Here is a 26,060-nt window from a genome sequence, read left to right as displayed (position 1 = left end):
TGAAATGTGACAGATAAATATGTTTATGTGTCAACAGATTCGCATAAGTAATTCCATTACAAGAATTAATCTTATGTATATTGAGTGCAGTCATTTCTATATGCCAAATTAATGTAAAGTTACCAGAAATGATCTTATGTATATTTAATGCACAAATTTCTATGCACCAAATTAATAAAAAGTGGCTAAATTGAAAGTCATGCCGTGCCATGTTGGAGCAAACTATGTACCTTTTATTATAGGCATTTAACCATAAGACTAAACTCTTAAGAGAAAACACACAAAGTCTTCTAAATTGCGATCTTGAATTGAATAGTAGTTTTGTAACATATACAAGTCATTCCCAAAGCCCTATGCAGAAAGCAGAATGAGAGGGAAGAGGAAGAGAGGCAAGGAGATAGAGAATGAGGAAGAGAAAGAGAGACAGAGAAATAAGGAAAGCTCCCACAAATGAGACTTGGGATTATTCCAAAAGCCAAAGGTATGAGTAGAAATATACAAGTAGCGAACAAAATCATCTTTAAGGATCATGTTAAAAGGTGAAACTTTGTGAAGAGGAAAATACTAATGAAATGTATTAGAAAAGTATGCAATATGGTAGGGGGCAGACAGGAAGTTAGTATACTTGAAAATTTAGAAAAATGACTGAGAAAGACAACAATGAAAGGAAACTGAGAAGGACGGATAACAAGATTACGTGCAGATTAAACAGGAGGAACCAAAAGCATACAAGAAAAATTCAAATTTATGTGGTGATCACAAACATTTGTGACTATCACATCTAGAAAATGAGCAAAAACTTTTTTAATATATATTTTTACTGTAAAGATACTGTACAGAGAATATATGAGTTATGAGTAAGGTAATGAGTTCATTTCCTATCGAACATTGTTACCTCCTTCTTTGTTTTTCCCCTACCATGCCTTCCCTCCCCACCATCTCAACTCCTCCATCCCCCACCAAAGTTGTAAAGTTCATTTTCAACATAGTGTCTAGTGCATCTCATTGTTACTATGGGTCAACCTGTATCATTGTTTCAACATTTTGTTATTTTCCTTCCTCTCCCAAAATTAGAAAAAAAAAGTATATATAAGATGCAGGGTACTGGAATCAAATATAGTAAAAATAAAGGTTATACCATGGGGAGAAAATATACAAAAGAAACAAAAAAAATCACAAAGTACCTTATAAGTACATTAAAAACAACAGCAATGAAGAAAAAAACCCTGGTGTTCCTATAATGGTGTTCATTTCACTTAACATCATGTTATATGGTTATATGGGCATGGCTTTTGAGGTTTTTTACTTGTCTGGTAAGATTATCTTAGATGTTCACTAATTACTGCAAATAAGGGAAACCATAGGACCTATGTTTCTTTGGACCTGACTAACTTCACTTAATATAATTTTTTGCAAGTCTATCCATTTCCTAACAAATGGGGGTGGTGTCATTCTTTCTGGTTGAGGCATAGAATTCATTTATATCTCACATTTTTGTGATCCAGTCATCTACTGAGGGACATCTGGGTTGGCATTATTCACCATAGCTAAGATATGGAGCAAAAGACACTTATTCACTGAAGTAAAAATTCTACAATGCAAACTAATAAAATAGTGGAAAATTACTCTAGCTTTAGATCAGACCTTCTGTATACTAATAAACATAGGAGTCTAATTATAAGAAAGCTAATTTCTCCTACTATGTCTTTTATCCCTGAAGCCATGAAGAGAATTTCTACTGGACATTAACAAAATGTAACATTTTGGGGCAAAAATGCAGCCTAGGAGTCCTGCAGTAGAGGCCAAGATTGAGAAAACCTCCACTGCCACCATGTCCTTCCCCTTGGCACTGTGGTAGACAGGCAGGAAGGTGAGCCACACACTGCAGAACACCAGCATGCTGAAGGTCAGGAACTTGGCTTCATTGAAGGTGTCAGGCAGGTTCCTGGCCAGAAAAGCCAGGGTGAAACTGGCCAGGGCCAGGGTTCCCAGGTATCCCAGGATACAGTAGAAAGCAGTGAGGGAGCCCTTGTTGCACAGGATGATAATGTGGCCATGTTCAGAGTGTGCATCTGTGTCCACAAAGGGAGGAGAGGTTCCCAGCCAGAGTCCACAAAGGGTCACCTGGATGATAGTGCAGATGGGGATGATGAAATTAGGAGCTCCTGATAAAATCAGTCACCTCATCCTTCTCCCTGGAGAAATGGCCTTGAAGGCCAGGACCACAGTCACTGTTTTGGCCAACACTGTGGAAACAGCCACAGTGAAGAGAACTCCGAATGTGATCTGCTGCAGGATGCACGTGATTGTGTTGGGACGTCCAAGAAAGAGCAAGGAACAGAGGAAACAGAAGTTGAGGGAGATGAGCAAGATATAGCTGAGAGTCCGGTTATTAGCCTTGACAATGGCAGTGTCTTGGTGTTTCACAAATATCCCCAAAACAAAAGCACTTAGCATAGAGAAGCAGAGAGCCATGCAGGCCAGAGCCATGCCCAAGGGATCTTCAAAAGCCAGGAAACTTGGATCTCTCCGGAGGCACTGATTTCTCTGTGTGTTGGCATACTGATGATCTGCACATTTCACACACTGGTCCATCTCTGGTAATGAGTGTAAGTTACCATTAGTTCTCATTTGAACTTCTTTTACTTCAAAGAAATTAGGAAATTGTTCCCTTAGATGTAATTGTAACATGTTATTTTTAAGTATCCTAAACACACTTTTATTTCTTTTCTAAACCATAACCTCCTCCCATTATCATATTCTTCTTTATTCTGGCATTTTTCTTCAAGTTCTTTTTTCCTTCATTGGTTATCACATGTGTTGATTATGTGCCATTTGGGGCAGCCTTATCTCCTATCAACAATTTCCTACACTTTGTGCTAACATTTATTAATAGATCTGTGCCCTGTTTTGCAATCCAATTAAAAGTTGTAAATAATAGAGCTTACCCTTTCCTACATGTATTGTAAAACATTAATTTTATCCCTGTTGCATTTCCTTGAATTCAACCCTTGAATTTTCTCTCCACCTCATCTGGGAAGCAGTAGGAACAGAGAAAACACTCTTGGACCCTCAATAGTCATGCTCATTTCTTAAAGTGAATCCACCTTTCTGAATACTTGTTTTCTGTCACAAACAGTTCTGGGCAGAGAGAAAGATATGCATGATCTATGTTTCTGTGTGAACAAAATGTAAAATTAAGCACAGTCCTAATAAGACTTGTGTTTACTTTTTCATAGGAGTTTACATTTATATTAGCCCTAAGTTACAAGAAGGATTTCCACAGATAATTTTGCCTGCAATACAGTGAAAAATATTACCAAAATATGTAATTCAAGGCCATGATCTATCACATTTCAACTAGCAATATTACATGTCAAAATTAAATTATTATTATTTTTATCTACCTATATTTTTATTAATATGGTTTTATTGTGAAAATACCATACAGAGGGGTTACAATTACATGAGCAAAGTAATGAGAACATTTCTTATCAAGCATTGTTGCCTCCTCCTTTGTTTGCCTTTACCATCCCTGCCTTTCCATCTCCCCCACCCTCAGCCAATGTTGTAAAGTTCATTTTTGGACGTAGCATCTTGTACATTTCATTGTTGCAATAGGTCCACCTTTATCTCTATTCAAAAAATTTATTAACAGAGAGAAGCCAAATGGGCTCTGTCATTATAAAGTACAAGTTTTGCATTGACTTGGTTGGATGAGGAAAACAGGAAAGATGAAAAGTTTCATTATAAGTCATGGACTTACCTGACACATTAGTAATCTCATTCCCTGGGCAAGGTGTACAATCAAAGCAACAGGCAGCCTTTCCCTCCTGAGGAGATTTCCTGAATCCAGGACCACAAGTCTCACTGCAGACAGAGCGAGGAGTCTGAGGAAAATCTGGTCTGTCAGTAACTCTTCAAATTTACATAGTTAACACTCTAAAAAGTCTATCTTTTCCATTAATTAAAATTTTATTTAATATTGTATAGAGAGAAGAATGTACTGTATTGATGATAAAATAATTCTAGTCTTTATGAATGACTTTTTTATTCTTAAATTATGTGGTACTTTCTGAAGAGAGAGACCATAGTATAATCCAATATATAAAGGTATATCTTATACATAAATTTATAATTATTTGCACAATTACTTGCTTCTCGAACTGATACATGCTCCATTAAGTCCATTCTTTTAAAGAATCAAACTATTAAGTACAATGTTTCAATGTAGCTAAGAGCAGATGATAAATTGAATTGTGTTATCAATTCCATATCCCAGATTCCTAAGGAATTATGTGCTACAAGCTTGTTTTCTAGCTTGTTGAACTACACACAGTATGGGATCTTTAAAAGGGTGGAACCTATGGTGAGGAAGTAAGTCCCAGTTTATAACCTTATGGAAATTTCTCTCTTTTTTGTCAGTTGTGGGACTTGAACTTGGCTAGGGCTCAGCTCTTCAGCTCAAGACTAGCACTCTACCACTTGAGCCACAGAGTTTTCTGATAGTTAATTGGAGATAAGAGTCTCATGGACTTTCCTGCCTGGTTTGGCTTTGAACCCCAATTCTTAGATCTCAGCCTCCAGAGTATCTAGGACTACAGGTGTGAGCCACTACGACTGAGACTTCCATTTTATAGGCCCACCATTATGTTTCTGGTGGCCATGAAGAATGAATCTTGATACAGTAGCCTTCAATGATTCTTTTCAGCAGAGATGCTTAAATAGCAGGTCAACTAACCATTGAATGATATCTCTACATAAGGGAACACAATAAAGCTTCCCACTACATTATTTGTCAACTACTTTATCACTCTGTAGGAAACCTCTTAGAAAACTACTACTTATAATTTATGACAGTATTCTGAATCAAGAACTAAGAACACATTTAATATATTTAGTTCTGATGCTGGGCCATAACCCAAGGTGTAGGTACTGGCCTTAAGCATGTTTTGCTCAAAGTTATCATTTCACTACTTGAGTCACAGCTCAACTTCCAGATTTTTGGTGGTTAATTGGAGATAACATTCTCAAGGACTGTCCTGGTTGGGATTACTTTTAAGCATAACATTCAGATCTTATCTGTCTGAGTAACTATGAGAGTAAGTTGTTGGCACTCAGCCAGTTATAAATTTAAAGGGTGATTTTGCTTATTTTTTGTCCTTAAAATTATTAGCATTAGATTCAACCCACCTCTGTAGTTTCTATGGCCCACTCTACCATATCTTCAGATAAAGACAGTTCATTACCATGGAGAGCATATGGAGAAAACTTTCCTACTTTCACCTCAAGTCCAAGACCTTCTGGAAAATTCCAAATATTCAGAATGTCATACTCTGGTTCCAATTTCCTTTTCTCATCCAAAATCATTTGATCTCCAACAGGATTGTAAAACTCGACGTTCTTCAGAAAATGGAGCAGCTGAAGAGATACATCATGTTATGGTGAAGTACGTCCCAAAGTTATGATAGAAAATTGAATTAAGTAAAGCTCCTGACTGCCTTTTATCCCTTATTCTGAATTAAAGAATAACACCATCAACTATTGAAGTATCTACAAAAAAATCTATGGAGGAATAAAAATAATCTTTCTGAATCCTTGTCACTCAGAAAAGGAGTACAAGTATTTGTGCAAGAGAAACCAATATGACATAGTCATGAATGACTCTCAGTTGCCTTGCTACAGTTTACTATAAGCACTTTTTAAAATGAATGTGTATAGTTTGAGCTTGCTAGATTTTTATTTCCAAAGTTGAATGAAGTTAGGTCACATATGAAAAATATGGAAAATTCTGTTCAGCAAGTCACAGTTTGCTATTAATAATGAAATGTATAGGGAAAGGCTGAATTTACAGTTTTCAAGTCATTAGCTGTGGGATGTTGAGGTTATTTGTAACTAAACAAATTCATAAGCTACCTGCTAGGTGCTCTTGGATGTAATCCCAGGTACTCAGGAGACTGAGATTTGAGGATCATAGTTCAAATCCAGACTGGGCTTAAAGTCTATGAGAGTTGTTTCCAATAAACTACTCAGAAAAAGACAGAAGTAATGGTGTGCCTAATGTGATAAAGCGCTATCCTTGAGCACAAAGAAATCCAGGAACAGCACCCACACCCTGAATTCAAGCCCCAGGAGCAGCAATACAAAAACAATTTACAGAATCACATTTATTCTTATTAATAATATGGCTTTTTTTCTTATGAGTATATGAACTCATGTTCAGAGTACCTCACATGTAAATATAAACAAATTTCTGGGTTTGGAAAAATCATTTGAAATATTAATTTCATAGAATAAGACATATTTCAGGAAGTGCCTCTACTCATGGTGCATGCCATTCAACATAGATTAAATTACCTGTGCATGGGAAGGCACTGTCCCTTTTCTATTTCCCATTGTTTGAACTTCTATTTGATGAAGAAGCATCTCATGAAGAGCCTGGGCTACAGCATGTACAGAGTTGTATATATTATAGCTGTTTTCAGACATATTCATGTCAAAAATATGCCCAGGCAACCAATCCAAAGAGGCGTCATGAGGACAGTTGTTCCATGTAGCACAGTCAGACTCAGCATCTGAGCAATTAAACAACAGAAACCACAGCCTAGCAAGAAAAATGTCTTCTGGGTATTTGGAAGGGTTAACTGTCTTGACAAAATCTATGAATCCAGAAACATTTGCATGATGGTGTGAAAAAATAAGAAGAACATGTGGTGAGCCTAACATGAAATATCTCCTTTTCATGGTGAATTCCCACTGTGAGTTCATGATGAAAACTTTGCCTTTTATTAAAAGTTGCTCAATGCCCATTATTAAAACTATTAGTGAATCATTATCACCATGTATGATGAGGACATTTGCTGAAGATTTATTTATCTCATTATAAACTGACATGGCTTTTAACATATATGATGTTGATTGGCTTGAGACAACTAGCTCATAGGCTATACAAATTCTGTTCTTGGCCATCTCTTCTTTCAATTCAGCAAGAACCCACAAATCATTCTCATCTCGTAAGTTCAACAGTCCCACCCAGCTCCAGCTGAAGTGAAGCAGTAAGGAGACGATGGCTGTGCCTATTGATGTGTCCTTTGGGGCCATCTGATAGAGAGCAGGAAACTTGTGATGGTCATTCAGGGCATGAACAAATGGCCCAAAGGTAAGCTAAAGGGACAGAAAACCAGATGCTTCATGAATTAGAGGATTGCCATTCATCAAAATCTGTGTCTTGAAGTATGTGAAGAAACAGTTGAATTAGGTTTCATTTTAGTTTTTGAAAAAAGTAATATAGTTTGTTTTTGAGTAGTTGTGCAACTTATCAATTTGTTTGTAAAATGTTTCTTGATCTTTGTCACTAATTTCATCAATTCTTTCAATCTATATCAACTCCATCCATTCCCTGACCTTCTTAATTCTATTTTCACATATATACACTGAATATTCTGTTGTTTTCCCAACCATCCATTCTATATTCTTCTCATATTTTCCCTCAACACCTACTCCTCTCAGTCAAGGTATGCTTCAGCTCTCTGGTGTTTATTTTTTTTGTAGATCATATAAATCAAAGCGTGAAGTTACACACACACGCGTGCATATATGTATATGTATATATATATATATATATATATATATACACCATACTTTAGTCAGATTGATCATGTATATATGTAAGAGGCTATGTGTGTATTCCATATTTATTTCATATTACATGCTCATATTTCAGATCTGACTTTCACATATGAGGGAACACATTTCTCCCTTCTTGATCTGAGCCTGACTTACTTCATTCAACGTAATACCTTGCATGTCTCTATGTGTGAATGTGCAATTACAAGCCAGTATAGAGGCACAAACTCATGTCCTCATGCACTTTGGTGGATTTTTCTCTCTTGATGGGTCTACCACTTGGAGCCATTTATTCACTTTCTGCTTGTTGCTGGTTAATTGCAGATACAAGTTTCTGAAATAGTCTAAATTACAGGAGTAGCCCAACATATCTTCACACTGCAAAGTCGTTTTCCATTTCCTGATTCATTTACAGAAAATTAACGATAAAGCTTGCAACAATAAATTATCTCATTGTGTGCCCCAACTCTTCCAAACAATGGAAATATCTACATATCTCACTATCATTGAGTACTTTCTCTTGGATACCACAAAATTTGATAGCTTCATAAATCCAGTCCATTTCTACCATTCTCTTCTAACTCCTGAAATGACATCAAATTTGACATTTTTACATCTTTCTACACCTCTACTCTCACCTGTGGAAATCTGTAGAGTCCCAGTAATGTTCCAATTTGGTCAGATGTTATTCCTAATGGTCCTGTAAGTACTGCTATAGACCTGCTGTTTCTTATACAGGAATAGTTTGGAATCTTGTACTTCCCAAAGAGCCAAATGAAAGGATTCTTATACACGGTCCAAGTTCTGAATTGAATATCATAGACTTCAAATCCTAGAGTCAAGTTATGTAAAAGATCAGGGTTTTTGTTGATCTCTTCAATAGCAAAAGCCAAAGCCAAAACAAACTGATAATTCTTGAAGATAAACCTGCATAATGAGCATAGAAATTGAGGAGTGTTTCAAAACTTACAACTTTGGTGCAGTAAATCCTTGTTTCTTTGCCAATGAATATGTTAAAACGTTACCTCATGCCTGTATATAGGATTAGGTAAGTACATGAAAGGAGCATATCATGAAAGAGATTGAGACACTTACTTAAACCAGAAGAGAGCTTGCTTTTCCCCATTACCACATGCACCAGAAGAGAAAGCTATTGTCTGTTAGATTAGGTTTTAATGAGACAGGAAATATTCTGTTGCCTTTATCTCAGGGCAACTAAGTACACCTGGGTGAAAAAATAAACCTTGTGTTTCAAATCATCTAGTTTTTGTTATGTGTTCATATGGTATGTCAAGTTAACTAATAAATGTTCAGTTTAAGAGCAACTTTCATAAGCAAAATGTTATTGATGGAAAATTCTATAGCAAGGTGTGCTCACAGATCCAATACGCTGAACAGGTCTTACTGAAATAAAAACTAGAAAAAGAGCTCAAATATCAGGGCAGGGAATTTTATTTTTTATGCAAGGAAATTTTTATGTACAAGGAAATCATCATGGAGAAAGGAACCCAATCCATGAGGGTTGAGGAGCAAATTGTAAGCAAGCTTTACATTGAATTTTCAGTTCCACGGTCTCCATGGTCAAATGCATTGATCACTACCGTCTTTCCAATATATTTAGGTTGAGAACTGAAAAGGAGCCAATAGAGCAAAATAAAGAACATCAAAGTTTTTTCTTTCTTTCTTTCTTTCTTCCTTCCTCCCTTCCTTCCTTCTTTCTTTTTCTTTCTTTCTTTCTTTCTTTCTTTCTTTCTTTCTTTCTTTCTTTCTTTCTTTCTTTCTTTCTTTCTTTCTTTCTTATTTCTTTCTTTTATCTTGGTGTCCTGTCTGTGTGTATCATGGTGCATGTGTGTGTGTGTGTGTGTGTGTGTGTGTGTTTGTGTGTGCAACACATGTGCATGTGTGCATAGCCTAAAAAAATTAATGTAATGAAATCAACTGGCATTGTTTAAAAAGAAACAATGAAGTCACATTGGACAGACTAAGGAAAGGATTAACTTGTTTAATATAAAATGTTGGTATATGTGAAATGATCACAACAAAAACCTATCATATTCTTGCAGTCTTCTACAAGGAAGAAAATAGTGATCTAGAAGAAAATCTAATTGAACAAACACATATTGAAGAATAATGGGTAAGTAGGAATAAAGAAGAAAGAATGAAATTGTGTGAAAAACATTTGTTAAAAGTTGATGACAGTAATTTAAAAAAGCAAATGTAGAGAAGAATACAAAGTAATAGACATAAAGATGAAAGGATAATTAAATTTTTGACTGTGACATCTACAGAAATCTGTCTTATGATCAAACTTTCACAAGTGAAATGCATATAAAGAGAAAATTCTTTAGACTAGAATGGAAATCAGACCCATAACACATAGCTGTACCCCTGTCTCCCTAACTGCTGCCACCTAATATTTGATAAGGTGCTGAAAACACAGCTTGGAAGATAGATAGCTTTACACAAATGGTGGTGGCAAAATTGGATATTTACATGCAGATAACTGAAGCTAGATTCTCATAGAACACCTTGCACCAGAATAATCTCTGAATGGTTCAAAGACCTCAATGTAAGGCAAGATAGTGTGCAAATATTATAGGAAAGGGTAGGGGAAATGCTAAGCCTTCTAGGAATGGGGCTAAACTTTGTACACAATGGTCCAGAATGACAACAAATCAAAGAAAGATTGGATACATGGGATTGTATCAAAGTGAAGAGTTTCTGCATAGGAAGGGACATAGATAACAAGATAAATAGCCCACAAAATGGGAGAAAATCCTCATTTATCAAACAAAGGCCTCATAACTTTAAAAAAATACCCCCCAACTCAAAGAAATGAATGACATTTTTATTTGATGTTGTTTCTGTCTCTTGTTCTCCTTACCTTTTCTCTTGTTTGTATTTGGAAGAGCAAGGGAGGGGTCATAAAAGGCAGAACAAGGACGAAAAAGGACGAAAGTGATACTAAACACTACGTGGAAAATGAACTGTCCATTTGTGGATGAGGACAGGATGGAAAGGGAAGACATGCTTCAAAAAGAATTGTCCTCATTATTGATCACCTAGCTCATGTAACTCTAATAGCAACTCTACAGTAACAGTAAAAAATAAAACCAAATATATAAAATAAAATATCTAAACAGACCCATCACAAACAAGGAGATTGAATAAAAGACCTATAAAGGAGACTTACCAGTTATTATCAATTATTCTCAAACTCTTCAATGAAATAGAAATTGAGGGAATACTATTCATTCTATGAAGCAAGTATTATACTTATCCTCAAACCAGATAAGGATGCATTGAGAAAAGGGAACTTAAGATCTATCTCCTTTCAACATAACAACTTGTACATCTCATTGTTGCAATGGGTACCCATGTAATTGTAACCCCTCTGTACAGTATTTTCATAATTAAAAAAATATATATAAAATTTAAGAAAGATCTATCTCCTTAATGAACCTTGATGTGACAGTTCTCCACAAAATATTGGTAAATAGAATCCAAACACTGATGAGAAAATTCATACACTAGGATCAAACTGAATTTATTTCAGGGATGAAAATCTGGTTTAACATATGTAAGTCAGTTAACATATAACAGCACATCAACAGAAGCAAGGGCAAAAACCACATGATCATCTTGATCAACAGTGAAAAAGTCTTTGATAAATCCAATACTCCTTTGTAATAAAAACTTCAGAGAACCTAAGTATCCTTGAAACGTTCCCCAATATACTAAAGGCTGTATAGGACAAATCTACAGCCAACATTATGCTCAGTGGTGAATAGGTAAAAAAATTTCCCTAAAATTAGTAAAAAGACAAGGATATCCATTTTCTCCATTCCTCTTCAACATAGTATTGGAATTTCTAGCAAGAGTGGTAGGCAAGAGAAAAACATTTCAGGGAACCAAATAGGGAAGCAAGAAATAAAATTATTCCTTTTGAAAGATGACATTATACTATACTAAAGGGGAAATGTCCTCCCCAAAGTCTTAGCATTTACCTAGAACTTTGGCAAAATAGCCAGGTATGAAATCAGCCCCCCCCCCCCAATCAATTTCCATTCTTTATGCTGTTGAAAGAAGATCAGGCTGAAATTATAAAACAACTTCATTTGCAATTGCTCCCAAAATATATAAAATACCTGGGAATTATCCAATTAGTGAATGACCTCTATAGTGAAAACTTTAAAAATTTGAAAAAGGGAGTGGAGTAAGGCCTAAACAGATGGAATGATATGTTGTATTCCTGGATTGGAAGAATTAGCATTATGAGAAATCGCAATACTGCCCAAAGCAATCTACAAATTTACAAATTAACAAATTTACAAATTCAGTGCAATATTCATTGAAATCCCAACAAAATCCTTCAAGAGAGAGGTGAACAATCAAAAAATTATGGAAAATAAAAAGAACAATGAACATCAAAGTAATACTTAGCATTCAGAACAGTGTTGCATGAATAATGTTACCAAATTTCAAACTCTATTACAGAGCCATGTAAAAATAACATGTTGGTACTGGATAAATGGTGGACCAGATGATCTATTCTGTTCCAGAAAAACAGAATATTCTGTTCCTCTGGAACAGAATAGAAGACCCAGAAAGGAACACAAAGACCTCTACCTATCTGATCTTACATAATGGAGCCAATATTATGGGCTGAAAATAATGATGTTGGCAAAACTGGATATCCATGTGCATAAAACTGAAACTAATTGTTCACCACACATCTTCTTGTCCCAACATCAATTCAAAATGCATCAAAGACTTAAATGTAAAGTCAGAAATCATGAAACTTCTATAGGAAAGCGTAGGGGAATCAGAATAAATGAAAAGCAGAATTGATAAATGGGTGTACATCAAACCTAAAAGGTTCTGCCCTGCAAAGGACATAAGCAACAAGTTTAATAGAAAGATCACAGAATGTGAATTTTTAAAATATGTATTCTTTTATTATAAAGATACTGTACAGGGGTTACATTTATGTGAGTAAGGTAATGAGCACACTTCCAATTCAGCATTGTTTCCTTCCCACATTCCTAACTCCTCCCTCCCCCCCCCCCCCCAAGTTATAAAGCTTGTTTTCAACATAGTGTCTTGTACATCTCATTGTTACAATGGGTCAACCTGTATCCTTGTTTCAGCAATTTGTTATTTCCCTTCTCCACCCTAAATTAGAAAAAATGTACATACAAAATGTAGGGCATCGGAATAAAATACATTGAAAACAAGGGTTGTACCATGGGGGCCAAACATAAAAAGAAACAAAAAAGTCACATAATACATTAAAAACAACAGCAACAAAGAAAAAACCACTTCTGTCCCTATCTTGGGGTTCATTTCACTTAGCATCATCTTATATCGTCATATGTATGTAGCTTTTGACCTTTTCTGCTTTTTGGTAAAATTATCTTAGATGTATTCTAGTTATTGTAAATAAGGGAAACCATGGGACCTATGTTTTTTTGGGCTTGGCTTACTTCAATTAATGTAATTTTTTCCAAGTCACTCCATTTCCAAACAAATGGTGCAGTGTCATTCTTTCCGATGGAGGCATAGAATTCCATTGTGTGTGCATATATATATATATATATATATATATATATATATATATATATATATATCATATTTTCTTGATCCATTCATGTACTGACAGGCATCTGTGTTGGTTCCATATCTTAGCTATGGTGAATAATGTTGTAATAAGCATAGTTGTGCTGGTAGCTTTAATATGATCATTAGACCCAGAAATGAACCTATAGATCTATAGCCACTTAATTTTTGATAAGGGAGCTAAAAAATAGAATGGAAGAAAGATAGCTTCTTCAGTAATGGTGCTGGCAAATTTGGTGAAACACCTGTAGAAAACCATAGCTAGATCCTTATATATCACCCTGCACCAGAATCAACTCCAAATAGATCAAAGAACTTGAAGTAAAAGCAGACACCCTGAAACACTGCAGCCAGAGTAGGAAAAACTCTAGAGCTCCTTGGGACAGGCCATACCTTTCTTAGTAAAGAACAGAAACCCAGAAAATCAAAGAAAGGTTGAACAAATGGGATTGCACGAAACTGCAGAGCTTATGCATGGCAAAGGGCAAGGCTACAAGATCAATAGAAAGCACAAGGACTGGGAGGAGATCTTCATTAGCCAGACAACAGACATGGGTCTCATATCTAAAATATACTTAGAACTCAAAAAATTAAAATTCCCAACAACAAATCCTCAAAGAAACATCTGCCCAATTAATAAATGGGCTTAAGACTTAAAGGGATACTTCTTTGAAGAGGAAATAAGAACGGCCAATAGACACGAAGAAGTGCTGAACTTTACTCCAGAGGAAGATGGCAGAGGAGAAGCTCGGGACTAAGCAAGTTCTTGCATAAATGCCAGTTTTAGTGTTCTAGTGAAAAGTCCAAGGCTAGAAAGTCAGACCAAGAGTGCCATCGTAGTGCAGTGAGTTTTGACAGAGAGGAAGTATTCAGGCACCTTGGTTTAGGAGACAGTTTCGGTGCTCATTGGTGTCCATTGCCGCAGCTGCCTTATCAACAGAGAGAGCCCGGGACCAAGGCACCACAGGCAGTGTTTGAGCAGATTCTAATTACCACCAGCAAGAACTGACAAGGAGCGGAAATCATCCTGATTACCATAGACAGTCGCAGACCATGGATGGCCTGGAAACCAAGAGAAAGGAGTGAGTACCCCAAGACATCCCCACTCCTTCTCACAGAACAGCAGTGAGAAGGTAGCTCCTCCCCCACCACCTGAGAAGAAATCCATCTTTTTTTTGTATTGTGAAAATGCTGTACAGAGGGGTTACAATTACATGGGCAAAGTAATGAGTACATTTCTTATCAAGCATTGTTGCCTCCTCCTTTGTTTCCCCTTCCCTTCCTTCCCTTCCCATCCCTGCTCTCTCCACATAACGTCTTGTACATCTCATTATTGCAATGGGTCCACCTGTATACTCCATCTTTGATACGGACAAAGACCTGGCTAGAGCAGCTAGCACATAACTTAGGCCTTGGAAGAAGAAATTCAACAAGTCAAAGGAACCTGACCTGTGGGGCTCAGCTACACTTACTGAAAAGTTGCCCTTCCCAGGCAGAAGTAGCTCCATCCATGGAGGAGTGACTTTCTTCACTGGGAAAACAGAGCCAGAGGCTGCGCCGCCCCACCTGAGCATAGACAGCAGACCCAGCGGCCAGAGGGGTAAAAGAAAATTAATTGAAACTCAGTAAACATAAATCCTGGGAATGGTTCCAGGTTGAGTGGTGTGAATGTCTCAGGAGCTAGCCCCTCATGGAAAAGTTACTGATTTCTGTCAGGCCTCAACCCTACGCCTAGCCTCATCGCAGCAACTGCAAGCTAGAGGAAACAGCCATCTACCTCTTTTGTGATACTCAAAGCAGATCTCCCTCCCACTGAACTACCCTGGGAGAAGATATATAAAGTCCCAGGTAAGGCAGAGCTTCTTTCTGCTTGCTCAAAAAAACTGATTTAAGAAACCAACCAAACTACAGGAAAACCAAACACCACAAGCAAATCAGAGACTCCACCAAGAGACTGGTTATGGACACAGGGGAGACACAAGATCCTGCCCCCCCAATAAACTCGAAGAACTCTTTGTTCTACCTAATTAAATTTTTTAATTTGTTTTCTTTTTTTCCATCATTTTTATTTTAGGTATGAGTAGTTTTTTTAATTCTTTTTACTCTTTGCCTTTCAGTCTTTTTATGTTTTGTTTTTTGTTCTGTTGGGTGACTTAATTGCTGCTCTGTTCATCCTCAGATATATACCTGTATTCGATTATTAGACCTAATCCTTCATTGTGTGCATACTCAATTTACAAACTCTCAGCCTTAACTCCTTTAATTGTAGTATTGTTATATAATTTTAGGTGTTTAAGTTTTAATTTTTTACTATTTTATTTTTTCCTTTATCTCTATCCTCCTTTTTTCTATCTTTTTCCTCTCTGAATTTAGTTCTTGGTTCATCACTAATTCCCCCCCCTCAAATTCTTTGAATCTTAGTTTTCTCCCTAAATCTATTAATTTCTGGTCGGCTGACTCTGTTGACTTTCTTAGACCATTTATCCCGAATAGTTTGTTGTTGAACTAGATTGTATATGTTGAGCTAGATTGTATCTGTACTTACTTTGACTGAGTTAAAAAAAATCTGTGCAACTACATGACTCTGGATGATGCTTGCCTTAAAATAGAGTTCTAGCATGGAATTAGTTTTTCTTTCATAAGTAAATGGGCAGAACAAGTTAGAAAAACAAACAAAAAATGGAAAGTCCAGGTATCTCAACTCCCACTCAAGATAATCAGACAACAGGGCAGTTAATGGATAATCCAGAGGAGAGTTCCCAAAATGCTCCACAAACACTACTGGTAAACATGCTGAATGAAAGATTGAAAGCCTGCAAAGGTTTTTATGAGAGTGTGATAGGGAAACATGTGAGCATGATGAGGCTAACCAAAGATTAACACAAGAACTTTGTGAGCGTGTTGAGGCTAACCAAAGATTAATACAGGAATTTCATGAGCATGGGGAAGCTAATAAAATATTAATACAGGAAGTGCATGAGTGGGATGAGAATAAAAACGATAAATAGAGGAATTCATGGAGTCCACAAAAAGAAAGCTGAAGGAATCTATGGAGGCCACAAAGGGAATGCTGAATGAAGCCCAACAGAAGGAAAGGGAGTGCAATGAAAGTATAATGAATCAAATAAAGGATTGGAGAATGAACACTGAAAACCAAATTAAGGAGGTAAAGAAGTCCATACACGATCTAAAACAAAGCTCCAACAAAGAATTTAAAACCATCAAATCTGAACAATTAGAAGGAAAGAAAATTTAAAAACACAGTAAATTAAAAAACAACTTGACAGTTAGTTGGACCATGCAAAAGATCAAATCTCTAGGATTGAAGACAGCCTAGACATTATAGAGAAAGAACAGACAAGTATTGAAGAAAAATCCAAGAAATATGACAGAACTATTCAATAGTTAGAAGACACTATCAGAGGGCCTAATTTAAGGCTAATGGGTATATAGGAGGGCCTAGAGACAGAAGTTAAAGGTCTAGGAAACTGATTTAACAGGATCCTAGCAGAGAACTTCCAAAAGTTGCAGAAAGATAGGCCCACTCAGATGCATGAGGCCTTTAAAATCCCAAATAGACCATACCAGAGCAAGACATCCCACTATCACATAGTAATTTGCACAGGATATGATGAGACCAAGAAAAGGATCCTTAAAGCTTTAGGGGAGAAAAGATCAATCACATATAAAAGGAAACCAATCAGAATAACTTCAGATTTCTCAGCAGAGACAATGAAAGCAAGAAGAGACTGGAATGATGTATGCCACATTCTACAGACAGACAACTATCAACCATGAATACTGTACCCACAATGAAGAAAAATGGAAATAATTTATCTCTACCAAACCAGGCCTACAAAAGATACTTAAAGATGTCCTACACATAGAAAACCAACAAGAGCACAATAAAGACCAAGAAACAGCCCCCAACAGAGTATCAAAGAATCACAAAAAGGATCCAGTTGGCACAGTCTCCAAGAAGGTGGATAACCTGGCAGGAATGACCAAACACCTCTCAGTCCTAACTCTCAATATTAATGGATTTAACTCTCCAATTATATGAAGTAGATTGTCTAGTTGGATCAAAAAGGATGATCCTTTTATCTACTGCCTTCAAGAGACACACCTTGCCCACAAAAACAAACGTATTTTCAAAGTGAAAGGCTGGAACAAAATCTATCAAGCAAATGTCCCCCATAAACAGGCAGCAGTTGCAATCCTAATATCATATAAAGTAGGTTTCAAATTAAAATTAGCAAGAAGAGATAAAGAAGGTCAGTATATACTATTTAAGGGATCTCTTCTTCAGGAGGATATTATAATTCTAAATATCTATTCACCAAACAATGGAGCACACAAATTTACCCAAAAAACACTACTTTCCCTAAAATCACACACAGATCCAAAATCATTAATTGCTGGGGAATTTAACACACCATTATACCCACTGGATAGATCCACTCAACAAATACTAAACAGAGAAACCTCAGACCTAAACAACTGTATAGATTATCTAGACTTAACAGATATCTACCGAATATTTCACCCAATAGCATCAGAATACACGTTCTTCTCAGCAGGAAATGGTACATTGTGCAAAATAGACCTCCTTTTAGGTCACAAAGATAATTTGTCCAAATTCAGAAACATTGAAATTATGCCCTGCATTCTCTCTGACCACAAGGAATACAATCAGAACTCAACACCAAAAGCCACCAAAGAAAATGCTGAAACACATGGAGGCTGAACAACACACTGTTGAACTACCAGTGGGCCATGGAAGAGATTAGAGAAGAAATTCAAATATTCAGGATATTCAACAAAAATGAATACACAAATAACCAGCACCCCTGGGACACAGCAAAGGCAATACTCAGAGGCAAGTTTATAGCTCTGAGTTCCTACATCAACAAATTGAAGAGATCTGTAGCTAACAATTTAATGAGACACCTGAAGCTCCTTGAAAAAGAGCAGCAAGATAAACCACATCCAGCAGACGGAAAGAAATAATTAAAATTAAATCAGAATTAAATGAATTAGACTAGAAAAAACCATATAATCAACAAAACAAAGAGTTGGTTCTTTGAAAAAAATAACAAAATTGACAGAACCTTAGCAAATCTTATCAGAAAAAAGAAGAGAACACACCCAAATAAACAAACTCAGAAATAAGAACGGAAGCATCACCACAGAATAAACCAAGGTTCAGAACATTATAAGGGAATACTTCTCCAACGTTTATGCTAATGGAAGAAATGGACAATTTTCTAGCAAATATCGACATGCCAAAACTAAACCAAGATGATTTAACCCAACCTAACAGACCTATATCAAGCATCAAAATAGAGCAATAAGAGCCCTCTCACACAAGAAAAGCCCAGGACTGGATGGATTTACTACTGAATTCTACCAGGACTTCAAAGAGGAACTCACACCAATACTCTTCCAACTCTTCAATGAAACTGAAAGTGAAAGTTCATTACTAAACTCTCTATGAAGCCATCTTAACCCTCATCCCAAAACCAGTCAGGGACTCATCAAAGAAAGAGAACTATAGATTCAGTTTTTTGATGAACATCAATGCAAAACTTATCAACCAACTTTTGGCCGATTGACTTCAACAACTCATCAAAAAACTCATACACCACGATCAAACTGGATTCATTTCAGGAATTCAAAGTTGGCTCAATATATGAAAATCAATTAATATAATTCATCACATCAACAAGAGCAAGGATAAGAACCATATGATTATCTCAATAATTGCAGAAAAAGCATTTGACAAGATCCAACACCCCTTTATGATGAAGGCCCTGAAAAAACTAAGAATCCATGTAACATTCCTCAATATAATAAAGGTTGTGTAAAACAAACCTTATACTTATGATGAAATTATACTTAATGATGAAATGTTAAAGCCATTTCCTCTAAACTCAGGAATGAGACATGGATGTCCAGTCTCTCCACTTCTCTTCAACCTACTATTAGAATGCCTAGCTAGGGCAATAAGACAAGATGCAAACATAAAGGGGATCCAAATATGGAAAGATGAAGTTAAACTCTCCCTCTCTGGAGTTGACATGATCATGTATTTAAAGAATCCCATGGACTCCACTCCCAAATTATTCAAACTAATTCAAAACTTTGACGAAGTAGCAGGGCATAAAATTAACCCTCAAAAATCATTGGCTTTTCTGTCTGCCATTAATGAGAAGAGGGCAGCTGAAATCAGCAAAGCAACTCCTTTTTTAATAGCCCACAAAAAATAAAATAACTAAGAGTTAACTTAATAAACAAAGGACCTCTATGATGAAAATCTTAGAAACCTGAAAAAAGAAATTAAACCAGAACTAAGTAAGTGGAAAAACTTCCCATGCATGGTGAAAACTTAGCATGGTGAAAATAGCAATACTGCCAAAGGCTATCTATAAATTCAATTTCATACCTTTCACTATGCCAACCTCATTCTTCAAGGAAATAGAAGAGGCAATCCAAAAATTCATATGGAACAATAAAAGACCCCGAAGAGTAAAAACAATCTTTAGCAGAGAGAACAGTGCTAGAGTAACAAGACTGAATTTCAAATCTACTAAAAGCCATCATAATCAAAAGAGCTTGGTACTGGCAAAGGAACCAGAGGACCAATGGTATAGGACTGAAGACCCAGAAATGAACCCACAGACACGTACCCAGCTAATCTTCGACAAGGGAGCTAAAAAAATAGAATGGAAGAAAGTCGGCCTCTTCAGTAAATGGTGCTGGCAAAATTGGTTAAACACCTGTATTAAAATAAAGATAGATTATTTTATATCACTGTACCAGAGTAAACTAAATGGATCAAAGACCCAGCAATCCCACTTTTGAGCATTTACCCAAACGATCACAAACAAGTTCATACCAGAACTACCAGCACAACTATGTTTATTGCAGCATTAGTTACCATAGCTGTTATGGAAGTAACCCAGATGCCCTTCAGTAGATGAGTGCATCAAGAAATGTGGTACACGCGCATGTGTGTGCGTGCACACACACACACACACACATGCAATGCAATTCTATACCTCTATCAGAAAGACTCACACTACTCCATTTGCTAGGAAATAGAAAGACTTGGAAAAAATTATAGCAAGTGAAGTAAGCCAGGCCCAAAGAAACATACGTTCCATGGCTTCCCTTATTTGCAGCAACTAGTATACATCCAGGACAATTAGAAAAGTTTAAAAGCTATGTACATACGACCATATAAGATGATGCTGGAGCGGATGTGGACAAAAGGGAACCTTACTGCATTGCTGGTGGGAGTGTAAACTTGTTCAACCACTTTGGAAAGTAGTATGGAGGTTCCTCAAAAGACCCCACATAGAGCACCCCTAAGACCCAGCAATCCCACTTTTGGGCATTTACCCAAATGATCAATACCATACTAAGGCTACCAGCACAACTATGTTTATTGCAGCATTATTTACCATAGCTAAGATATGGAAGCAACCCAGATACCCTTCAGTAGATGAATGGATCAAGAAAATGTGGTATATATACACAATGGAATTCTATGCCTCTATCAGAAAGAATGACATTGCCCCATTTGTTAGAAAATGGAAAGACTTGGAAAAAATTATATCAAGTGAAGTAAGCCAGGCCCAAAGAAACATAGGTCTCATGGTTTCCCTTATTTTCAATAATTAGTATATGTCTGAGACAAGCAGAAATGGTCAGATAAGTTGATGTTAGGTGAAATGAACCCCAAGATAAGTATTCAAATATTTTTGAATTCATGAGATTGTTTCTAACATATTTATAAGATGATTTCTTTGTTGCTTTGTATGTCCCTCCCCACGCTAAAACCCCTGCTTTCACTGTATTTGATGTTGATATAATGTGTGGAGGGGAAGGGAAAAATAGTTTAAATAGGGATACATGTGGACCCATTGCAACAACGAGATGTACAAGTCGTTATGTGGAAAAACGAACTTTACAACTTTCATGGTGGGTATGGGAGTGGCGGGGGGTGGGGGGAGATGGGAAGGGATGATAAGGGGAAACAAAGGAGGAGGCAACAATGCTTGATAAGAAATGTACTCATTATCTTGCCCATGTAATTGTAACTCTTTTGTACGGTATTTTCACAATAAAAAAATATGATGCTAAGAGAAATCAACCCCAAGATTGAAACACAAGTGGTTTTTCTCTTTCTTGCTGTTTTTAATGTATTTATAATATACCATGTCATTTTTTGTATGTTCTTCTCCCATGGCATAACTCCTATTTTCAGTGTATTTGAATCCGGTCCCCTGAATATTGTATATGCATTTTTCTAATTTGGTGAGGGGAAGGGAAATAACAAAATGCTGAAATAAGGTTACAGAATGACCCTTTGTAAAATGAGATGTATAAGACACTATGTTGATGATGAATTTTTACAATTTCAGGGGATGGGGAGAGAGAAGTTGGGGAAGTAGGGAGCGAAGAGATCATAGAGGATAAACAAAGAAGAAGGTAGGAATGCTCGATAAGAAATGTACTCATTGGGGCTGGGAAGGTGGCTCAGTGGTAGAGCGCTTGCCTTGCATGCCTGAGGCCCTGAGTTCGATTCCTCAGCACCACATAAGCAAAAAGAAAAAAAAGCCGGAAGTGGCGCTGTGGCTCAAGTGGTAGAGTGCTAGCCTTGAGCTGAAGAGCTGAGGGACAAACAGCGCCCAGGTCCAGAGTTCAAGCCCCACGACTGGAGACCGGACCCCCCCCCAAAAAATAAAAAAAAAACAAGAAATGTACTCATTATCTTACTCATGCAACTGTAACCCCTCTGTATAGTATTTTTACAATAAAATTATATAAAAAAGAAATGCTCAACTTCTTTGGAGATTCCTCTTCACCCCAGTTAGAATTCCTAGAATCAAGAAAACTAATAACAACAGATATTGGAGGGGTGATGGCCAAAAAGGAACCCTACTGAATTGTTGGTTGGAGTGTAAACTTGTTTTACCACTTTGGAAAGCAGTATGGAGATTCCTCAAAAGACTCCACATAGAGCTCCCCTATTCACCAACACTCCCACTTCTGAGAGTTTTTAAACAGGTGTCCATCAGAGAACAGCTTCATATCACAATATCCTTTGATTTCAAAATATACTTAAAGCTAAACAATATACTTAGTAGTGAAAGAAACAAAAACAGAGTAATAAATGAGCTAATGACTTAGAAAGAACTTTCTTATTAGAAGAAATAAGAATGGCCAATAGACACATGAAAAAATTTTCATGATCCCCTTTCATAAAGAAAATGTAAATCAAAGCACCACGTTCATTTCGACTCACCCTGGGTAGAATGGCCATTATCAAAAGATAACAATAACAAATGCTGGCAAGATATGGCCATGACATTGTTGGTGGGAATGTAAATTTGTTCAACCAGTCTGGAAAGCAGTATGGAGAGTTCTTAAAAGACTAAACATAAAGAATGATGTTGGGATATTGATGGTTATTGCATTGAAATTGTAGATGTTCTTTGGCAGTATTGCCATTTTCATAATGTTAATCCTACCAATCCAGGAGCATGGGAGGTTTCTTTAATTCATCTTTACTTTCCCTTTTCAGGTTTTAAAAGTTTTCATCATAGAGGTCCTTCACCTCTTTTGTTAAATTGATTTCTAGGTATTTTATTTGTGGGTGAACATTACAAAACCAGTTCCTTTCTTGATTTCAGCCTCACTCTTCTCATTATTTTTTTTAAATCAAGTATTTTTATTTAATTGGAAATAATCAGTATCTGTGAAAGAAAATCCTATTTCATATTCTTAAATAAACATTTCTGCATGTAAAAAGAAGAGTAGAATAATTACTCTGTAACTCCCTCTCCTGATGGCAGGCCAGGCTGCCTCCACTCAGGATGGGTTGTGAGGGGGACCCTAACCTTAAGCACAGGTCAAAGGTCAAGCTTTTCAGAGCTGCACTGAGCATGCCCCACTCAGAGAGGCCACTGTGAAAGCAAATTACAGTGAGGGTCATACCGCCTATGGCTCACTCTTCTCATTATTGGCATATAGAAAATCCATTGACTTTTGAGGGTTAATTTTATGCCCTGCTACTTTGCTAAAGTTTCCAATCAGTTCGAGTAATGTGGGAGTGGAATCTATGGGGTTCGTTAAATACAGGATCATATCATCTGCAAAGAGGGAGAGTTTTACATCAACTTTCCTACTTGGATTTCCTTAATGTTTGCATCTTCTCTAGGCATTCTATACTACATGAAGAGGAGTGGAGAGAGCAGACATCCTTTCCTCATTCCTGAATTTAGACCAAATGGCTTTAGCTTTTTGCCATTAAGTATAATGCTAGCTGTAGGTTTGTTATACGCAGCTTTTGTTATATTGAGGAATGCTCCATGGATTCCTAGTTTCTCCAGAGCTTTCATAATAAAGGTGTATTGGATCTTGTCAGATGCTTTTTTTCTGTATTTATTGAGATGATCATGTGGTTCTTGTCCTTGATCCTGTTGGTGTAATAAATTACATTATCTGGTTTGCATATATTGAGCCAGCTTTGCATCCTTGAAATGAATCCAGTTAGATCACAGGGAATGATTTTTGATGAGTTGTTGAATCCATTAGCCAGAATATTGTTGAGAAGTTTTGCATCAATGTTCATCAAAGAAATGGGTCTATAGTTCTATTTCTTTGATGAATTCCTTTTTGGTTTTGGGATGAGGGTATGTTGACTTGATAGAATGAGATTGACAGTCAGTTTTCATTTCTGGTTTTATTGAAGAAACTCAGGAGTATTGGAGAGAGTTCTCTTTTGAAGTCCCTATAAAATTCAGTTATGAATCCATTTGGACCTGGGTTTTTCTTGGATGGGAGGTCTCATTTTGCAGTTTCTATTTTTTTGTTACTTGATATGGGTGTATTTAGTTGTTTTAAATCTTCTTGATTCAGTTTGGGTATATCAATTTTTGCTATAAATTCTATTTCTTCCAGATTTTTGAATTTTATAGTGTAAAGATCCATAAAAAATTTCCTTATGGAAATTTTGCTAGTTTCTGTAGTGATTATTCTGTTCTCATCTATGATGTTGTTTATTTGGATGTGTTCTGTTCTTTTTTTTTTTTGGTGAGGTTTGCTAAGGGTCCATGCTTCTGTATTGGAAGGATTAATATCATGAAAATGGCAATACTACCAGGATATATAAAAAATCAATGCAATACCCATCAATATCCCAACCTCTTTCTTCAATGAAATAGAAGAAGCAATACAAATACTCATATGGAATAATAATAGCAAAAACAAACCTTAGCAGAAAGAATAGTGCTGGAGAAATATCAATACCAAACTTCAAACTTTATTACAAAGCTATACTAATCAAAACAGCTTGGTATTGGTACAAGAACAGACCTGAGCATCAATGGAATAGAACTGAAGATCCAGAAATGAACCCACAGATTTATGGCCACCTAATTTCTAATAAGGGAGTCAAACATAAGATGGAGGAAAAACAGCCTCTTCAGCAAATGATGCTGGCAAAATTGGCTAAACACCTGTAGAAAACTAAAGTTGGATCCTTATATATCATCCTGCACAAGAATCAATTCCAAATGTATTGAAGACCTCAAGGTGAAAGAAGATACCCTGAAAATATTATAAGAAGGAATAGGAGAAAACTTAGGTCTTCTTGGTATAGGCTGACATTTTCTTAACAAAGAGCCAGAAACACAAAAAATAAAGAAAGGTTGTACAAATGGGATTGCATGAACCTGCAGAGCTTCTGCATGACAGATGACAAAACTAGCAGATTGGAAGAAAATCTTCACTAGTCATACAACAGACAAGGCCTCATAACTAAAATACCCTGAGAACTCAAAAATTTTTCTTTCATATATATTTTATTGTAAAAATACTATAGAGAGGGGTTATAGTTACATGAGTAAGGTAATAAGTACATTTCCAATAGAGCATTATTTCCTCCTCCTTTGTTTTTCCCCACCATCCCTCCCTCCCCCCTCCGCAACTCATCCCTCGCCTTCCAAAATTGTAAAATTCATTTTCAACATAGTGTCTTGTACATCTCATTGTTATAACGGGTCAAACTGCATCACTATTTAAGTATTTTCTTATATCCCTTCCCATGCCCAAATTATAAAAATGTATATATAAGATGCAGGACAATAGAATCAAATGCAAAGAAAACCGGGGTTATACAGTGGGGAAAGAACATACAGAACAATGAGATGTACAAGAGGCTATATCGAAAAACAAACTTTACAGTTTAGGTGGGGGCAAAGGAGAGTGTGGGGGAGTGAGGAGGTGTAGTTGAGGAGGTTGGAGGGACAGAATGGTAGGGGAAAAATGAAGGAGGAGGCAACAATGCTGGATAAGAAATGTACTCATTACCTTGTTCATGTAACTGTAACCCCTCTGTACAGTATTTTCACAATAAAAATAAAAATTAAATTAAAATAAAATTAAAATTAAAAAAGAAACAAAAATCACAAAATACATTATAAGGACATTAAAAACAATAACAAGAAAGAAAAAAAACTTGTGTCCCTATCTTGGGGTTCATTTCTCTTAACATCATGAAATATGGCCATATGTATGTAGCTTTTGACCATTTCTGCTTGTCCTAGACATGTGCTATTTATTGCAAATAAGAGAAACCATGGGACTATGTCTCAGAGGTTTTGAATTGAGTAATAAATTTGTGGATTAAGTGTGTACACAATGGGTGATAGGGTCTACTAGTTAACTATGGGTTTATCTGAGGATGTGCTGGACAAGAGTTAAGTCACATAAAGAAGATCAAAAGAGAGGAAAAGGTGAAAAGG

The 26,060-nt window shown here is 36.4% G+C and overlaps 1 protein-coding gene across 1 annotated transcript; it reads right to left on the bottom strand.

Moving 5' to 3' along the window:
• Positions 1 to 1,686: 1,686 nt before the first annotated feature.
• Positions 1,687 to 23,248, bottom strand: LOC105990252 (vomeronasal type-2 receptor 116-like). Its single transcript, XM_013022612.1, is given in 7 exon segments — positions 1,687 to 2,597; positions 3,767 to 3,890; positions 5,194 to 5,421; positions 6,358 to 7,164; positions 8,265 to 8,553; positions 9,178 to 9,255; positions 23,154 to 23,248. Coding segments are annotated over 7 exon segments (2,532 nt in total).
• Positions 23,249 to 26,060: the final 2,812 nt, after the last annotated feature.

This window comes from Dipodomys ordii, unplaced genomic scaffold (assembly GCF_000151885.1).
Source record: "Dipodomys ordii isolate 6190 unplaced genomic scaffold, Dord_2.0 Scaffold64, whole genome shotgun sequence".
Taxonomy (NCBI): Eukaryota; Metazoa; Chordata; class Mammalia; order Rodentia; family Heteromyidae; genus Dipodomys; species Dipodomys ordii.
Note: the sequence above shows the minus strand (reverse complement) of the source record. Positions and strands in the feature narration are given on the sequence as shown.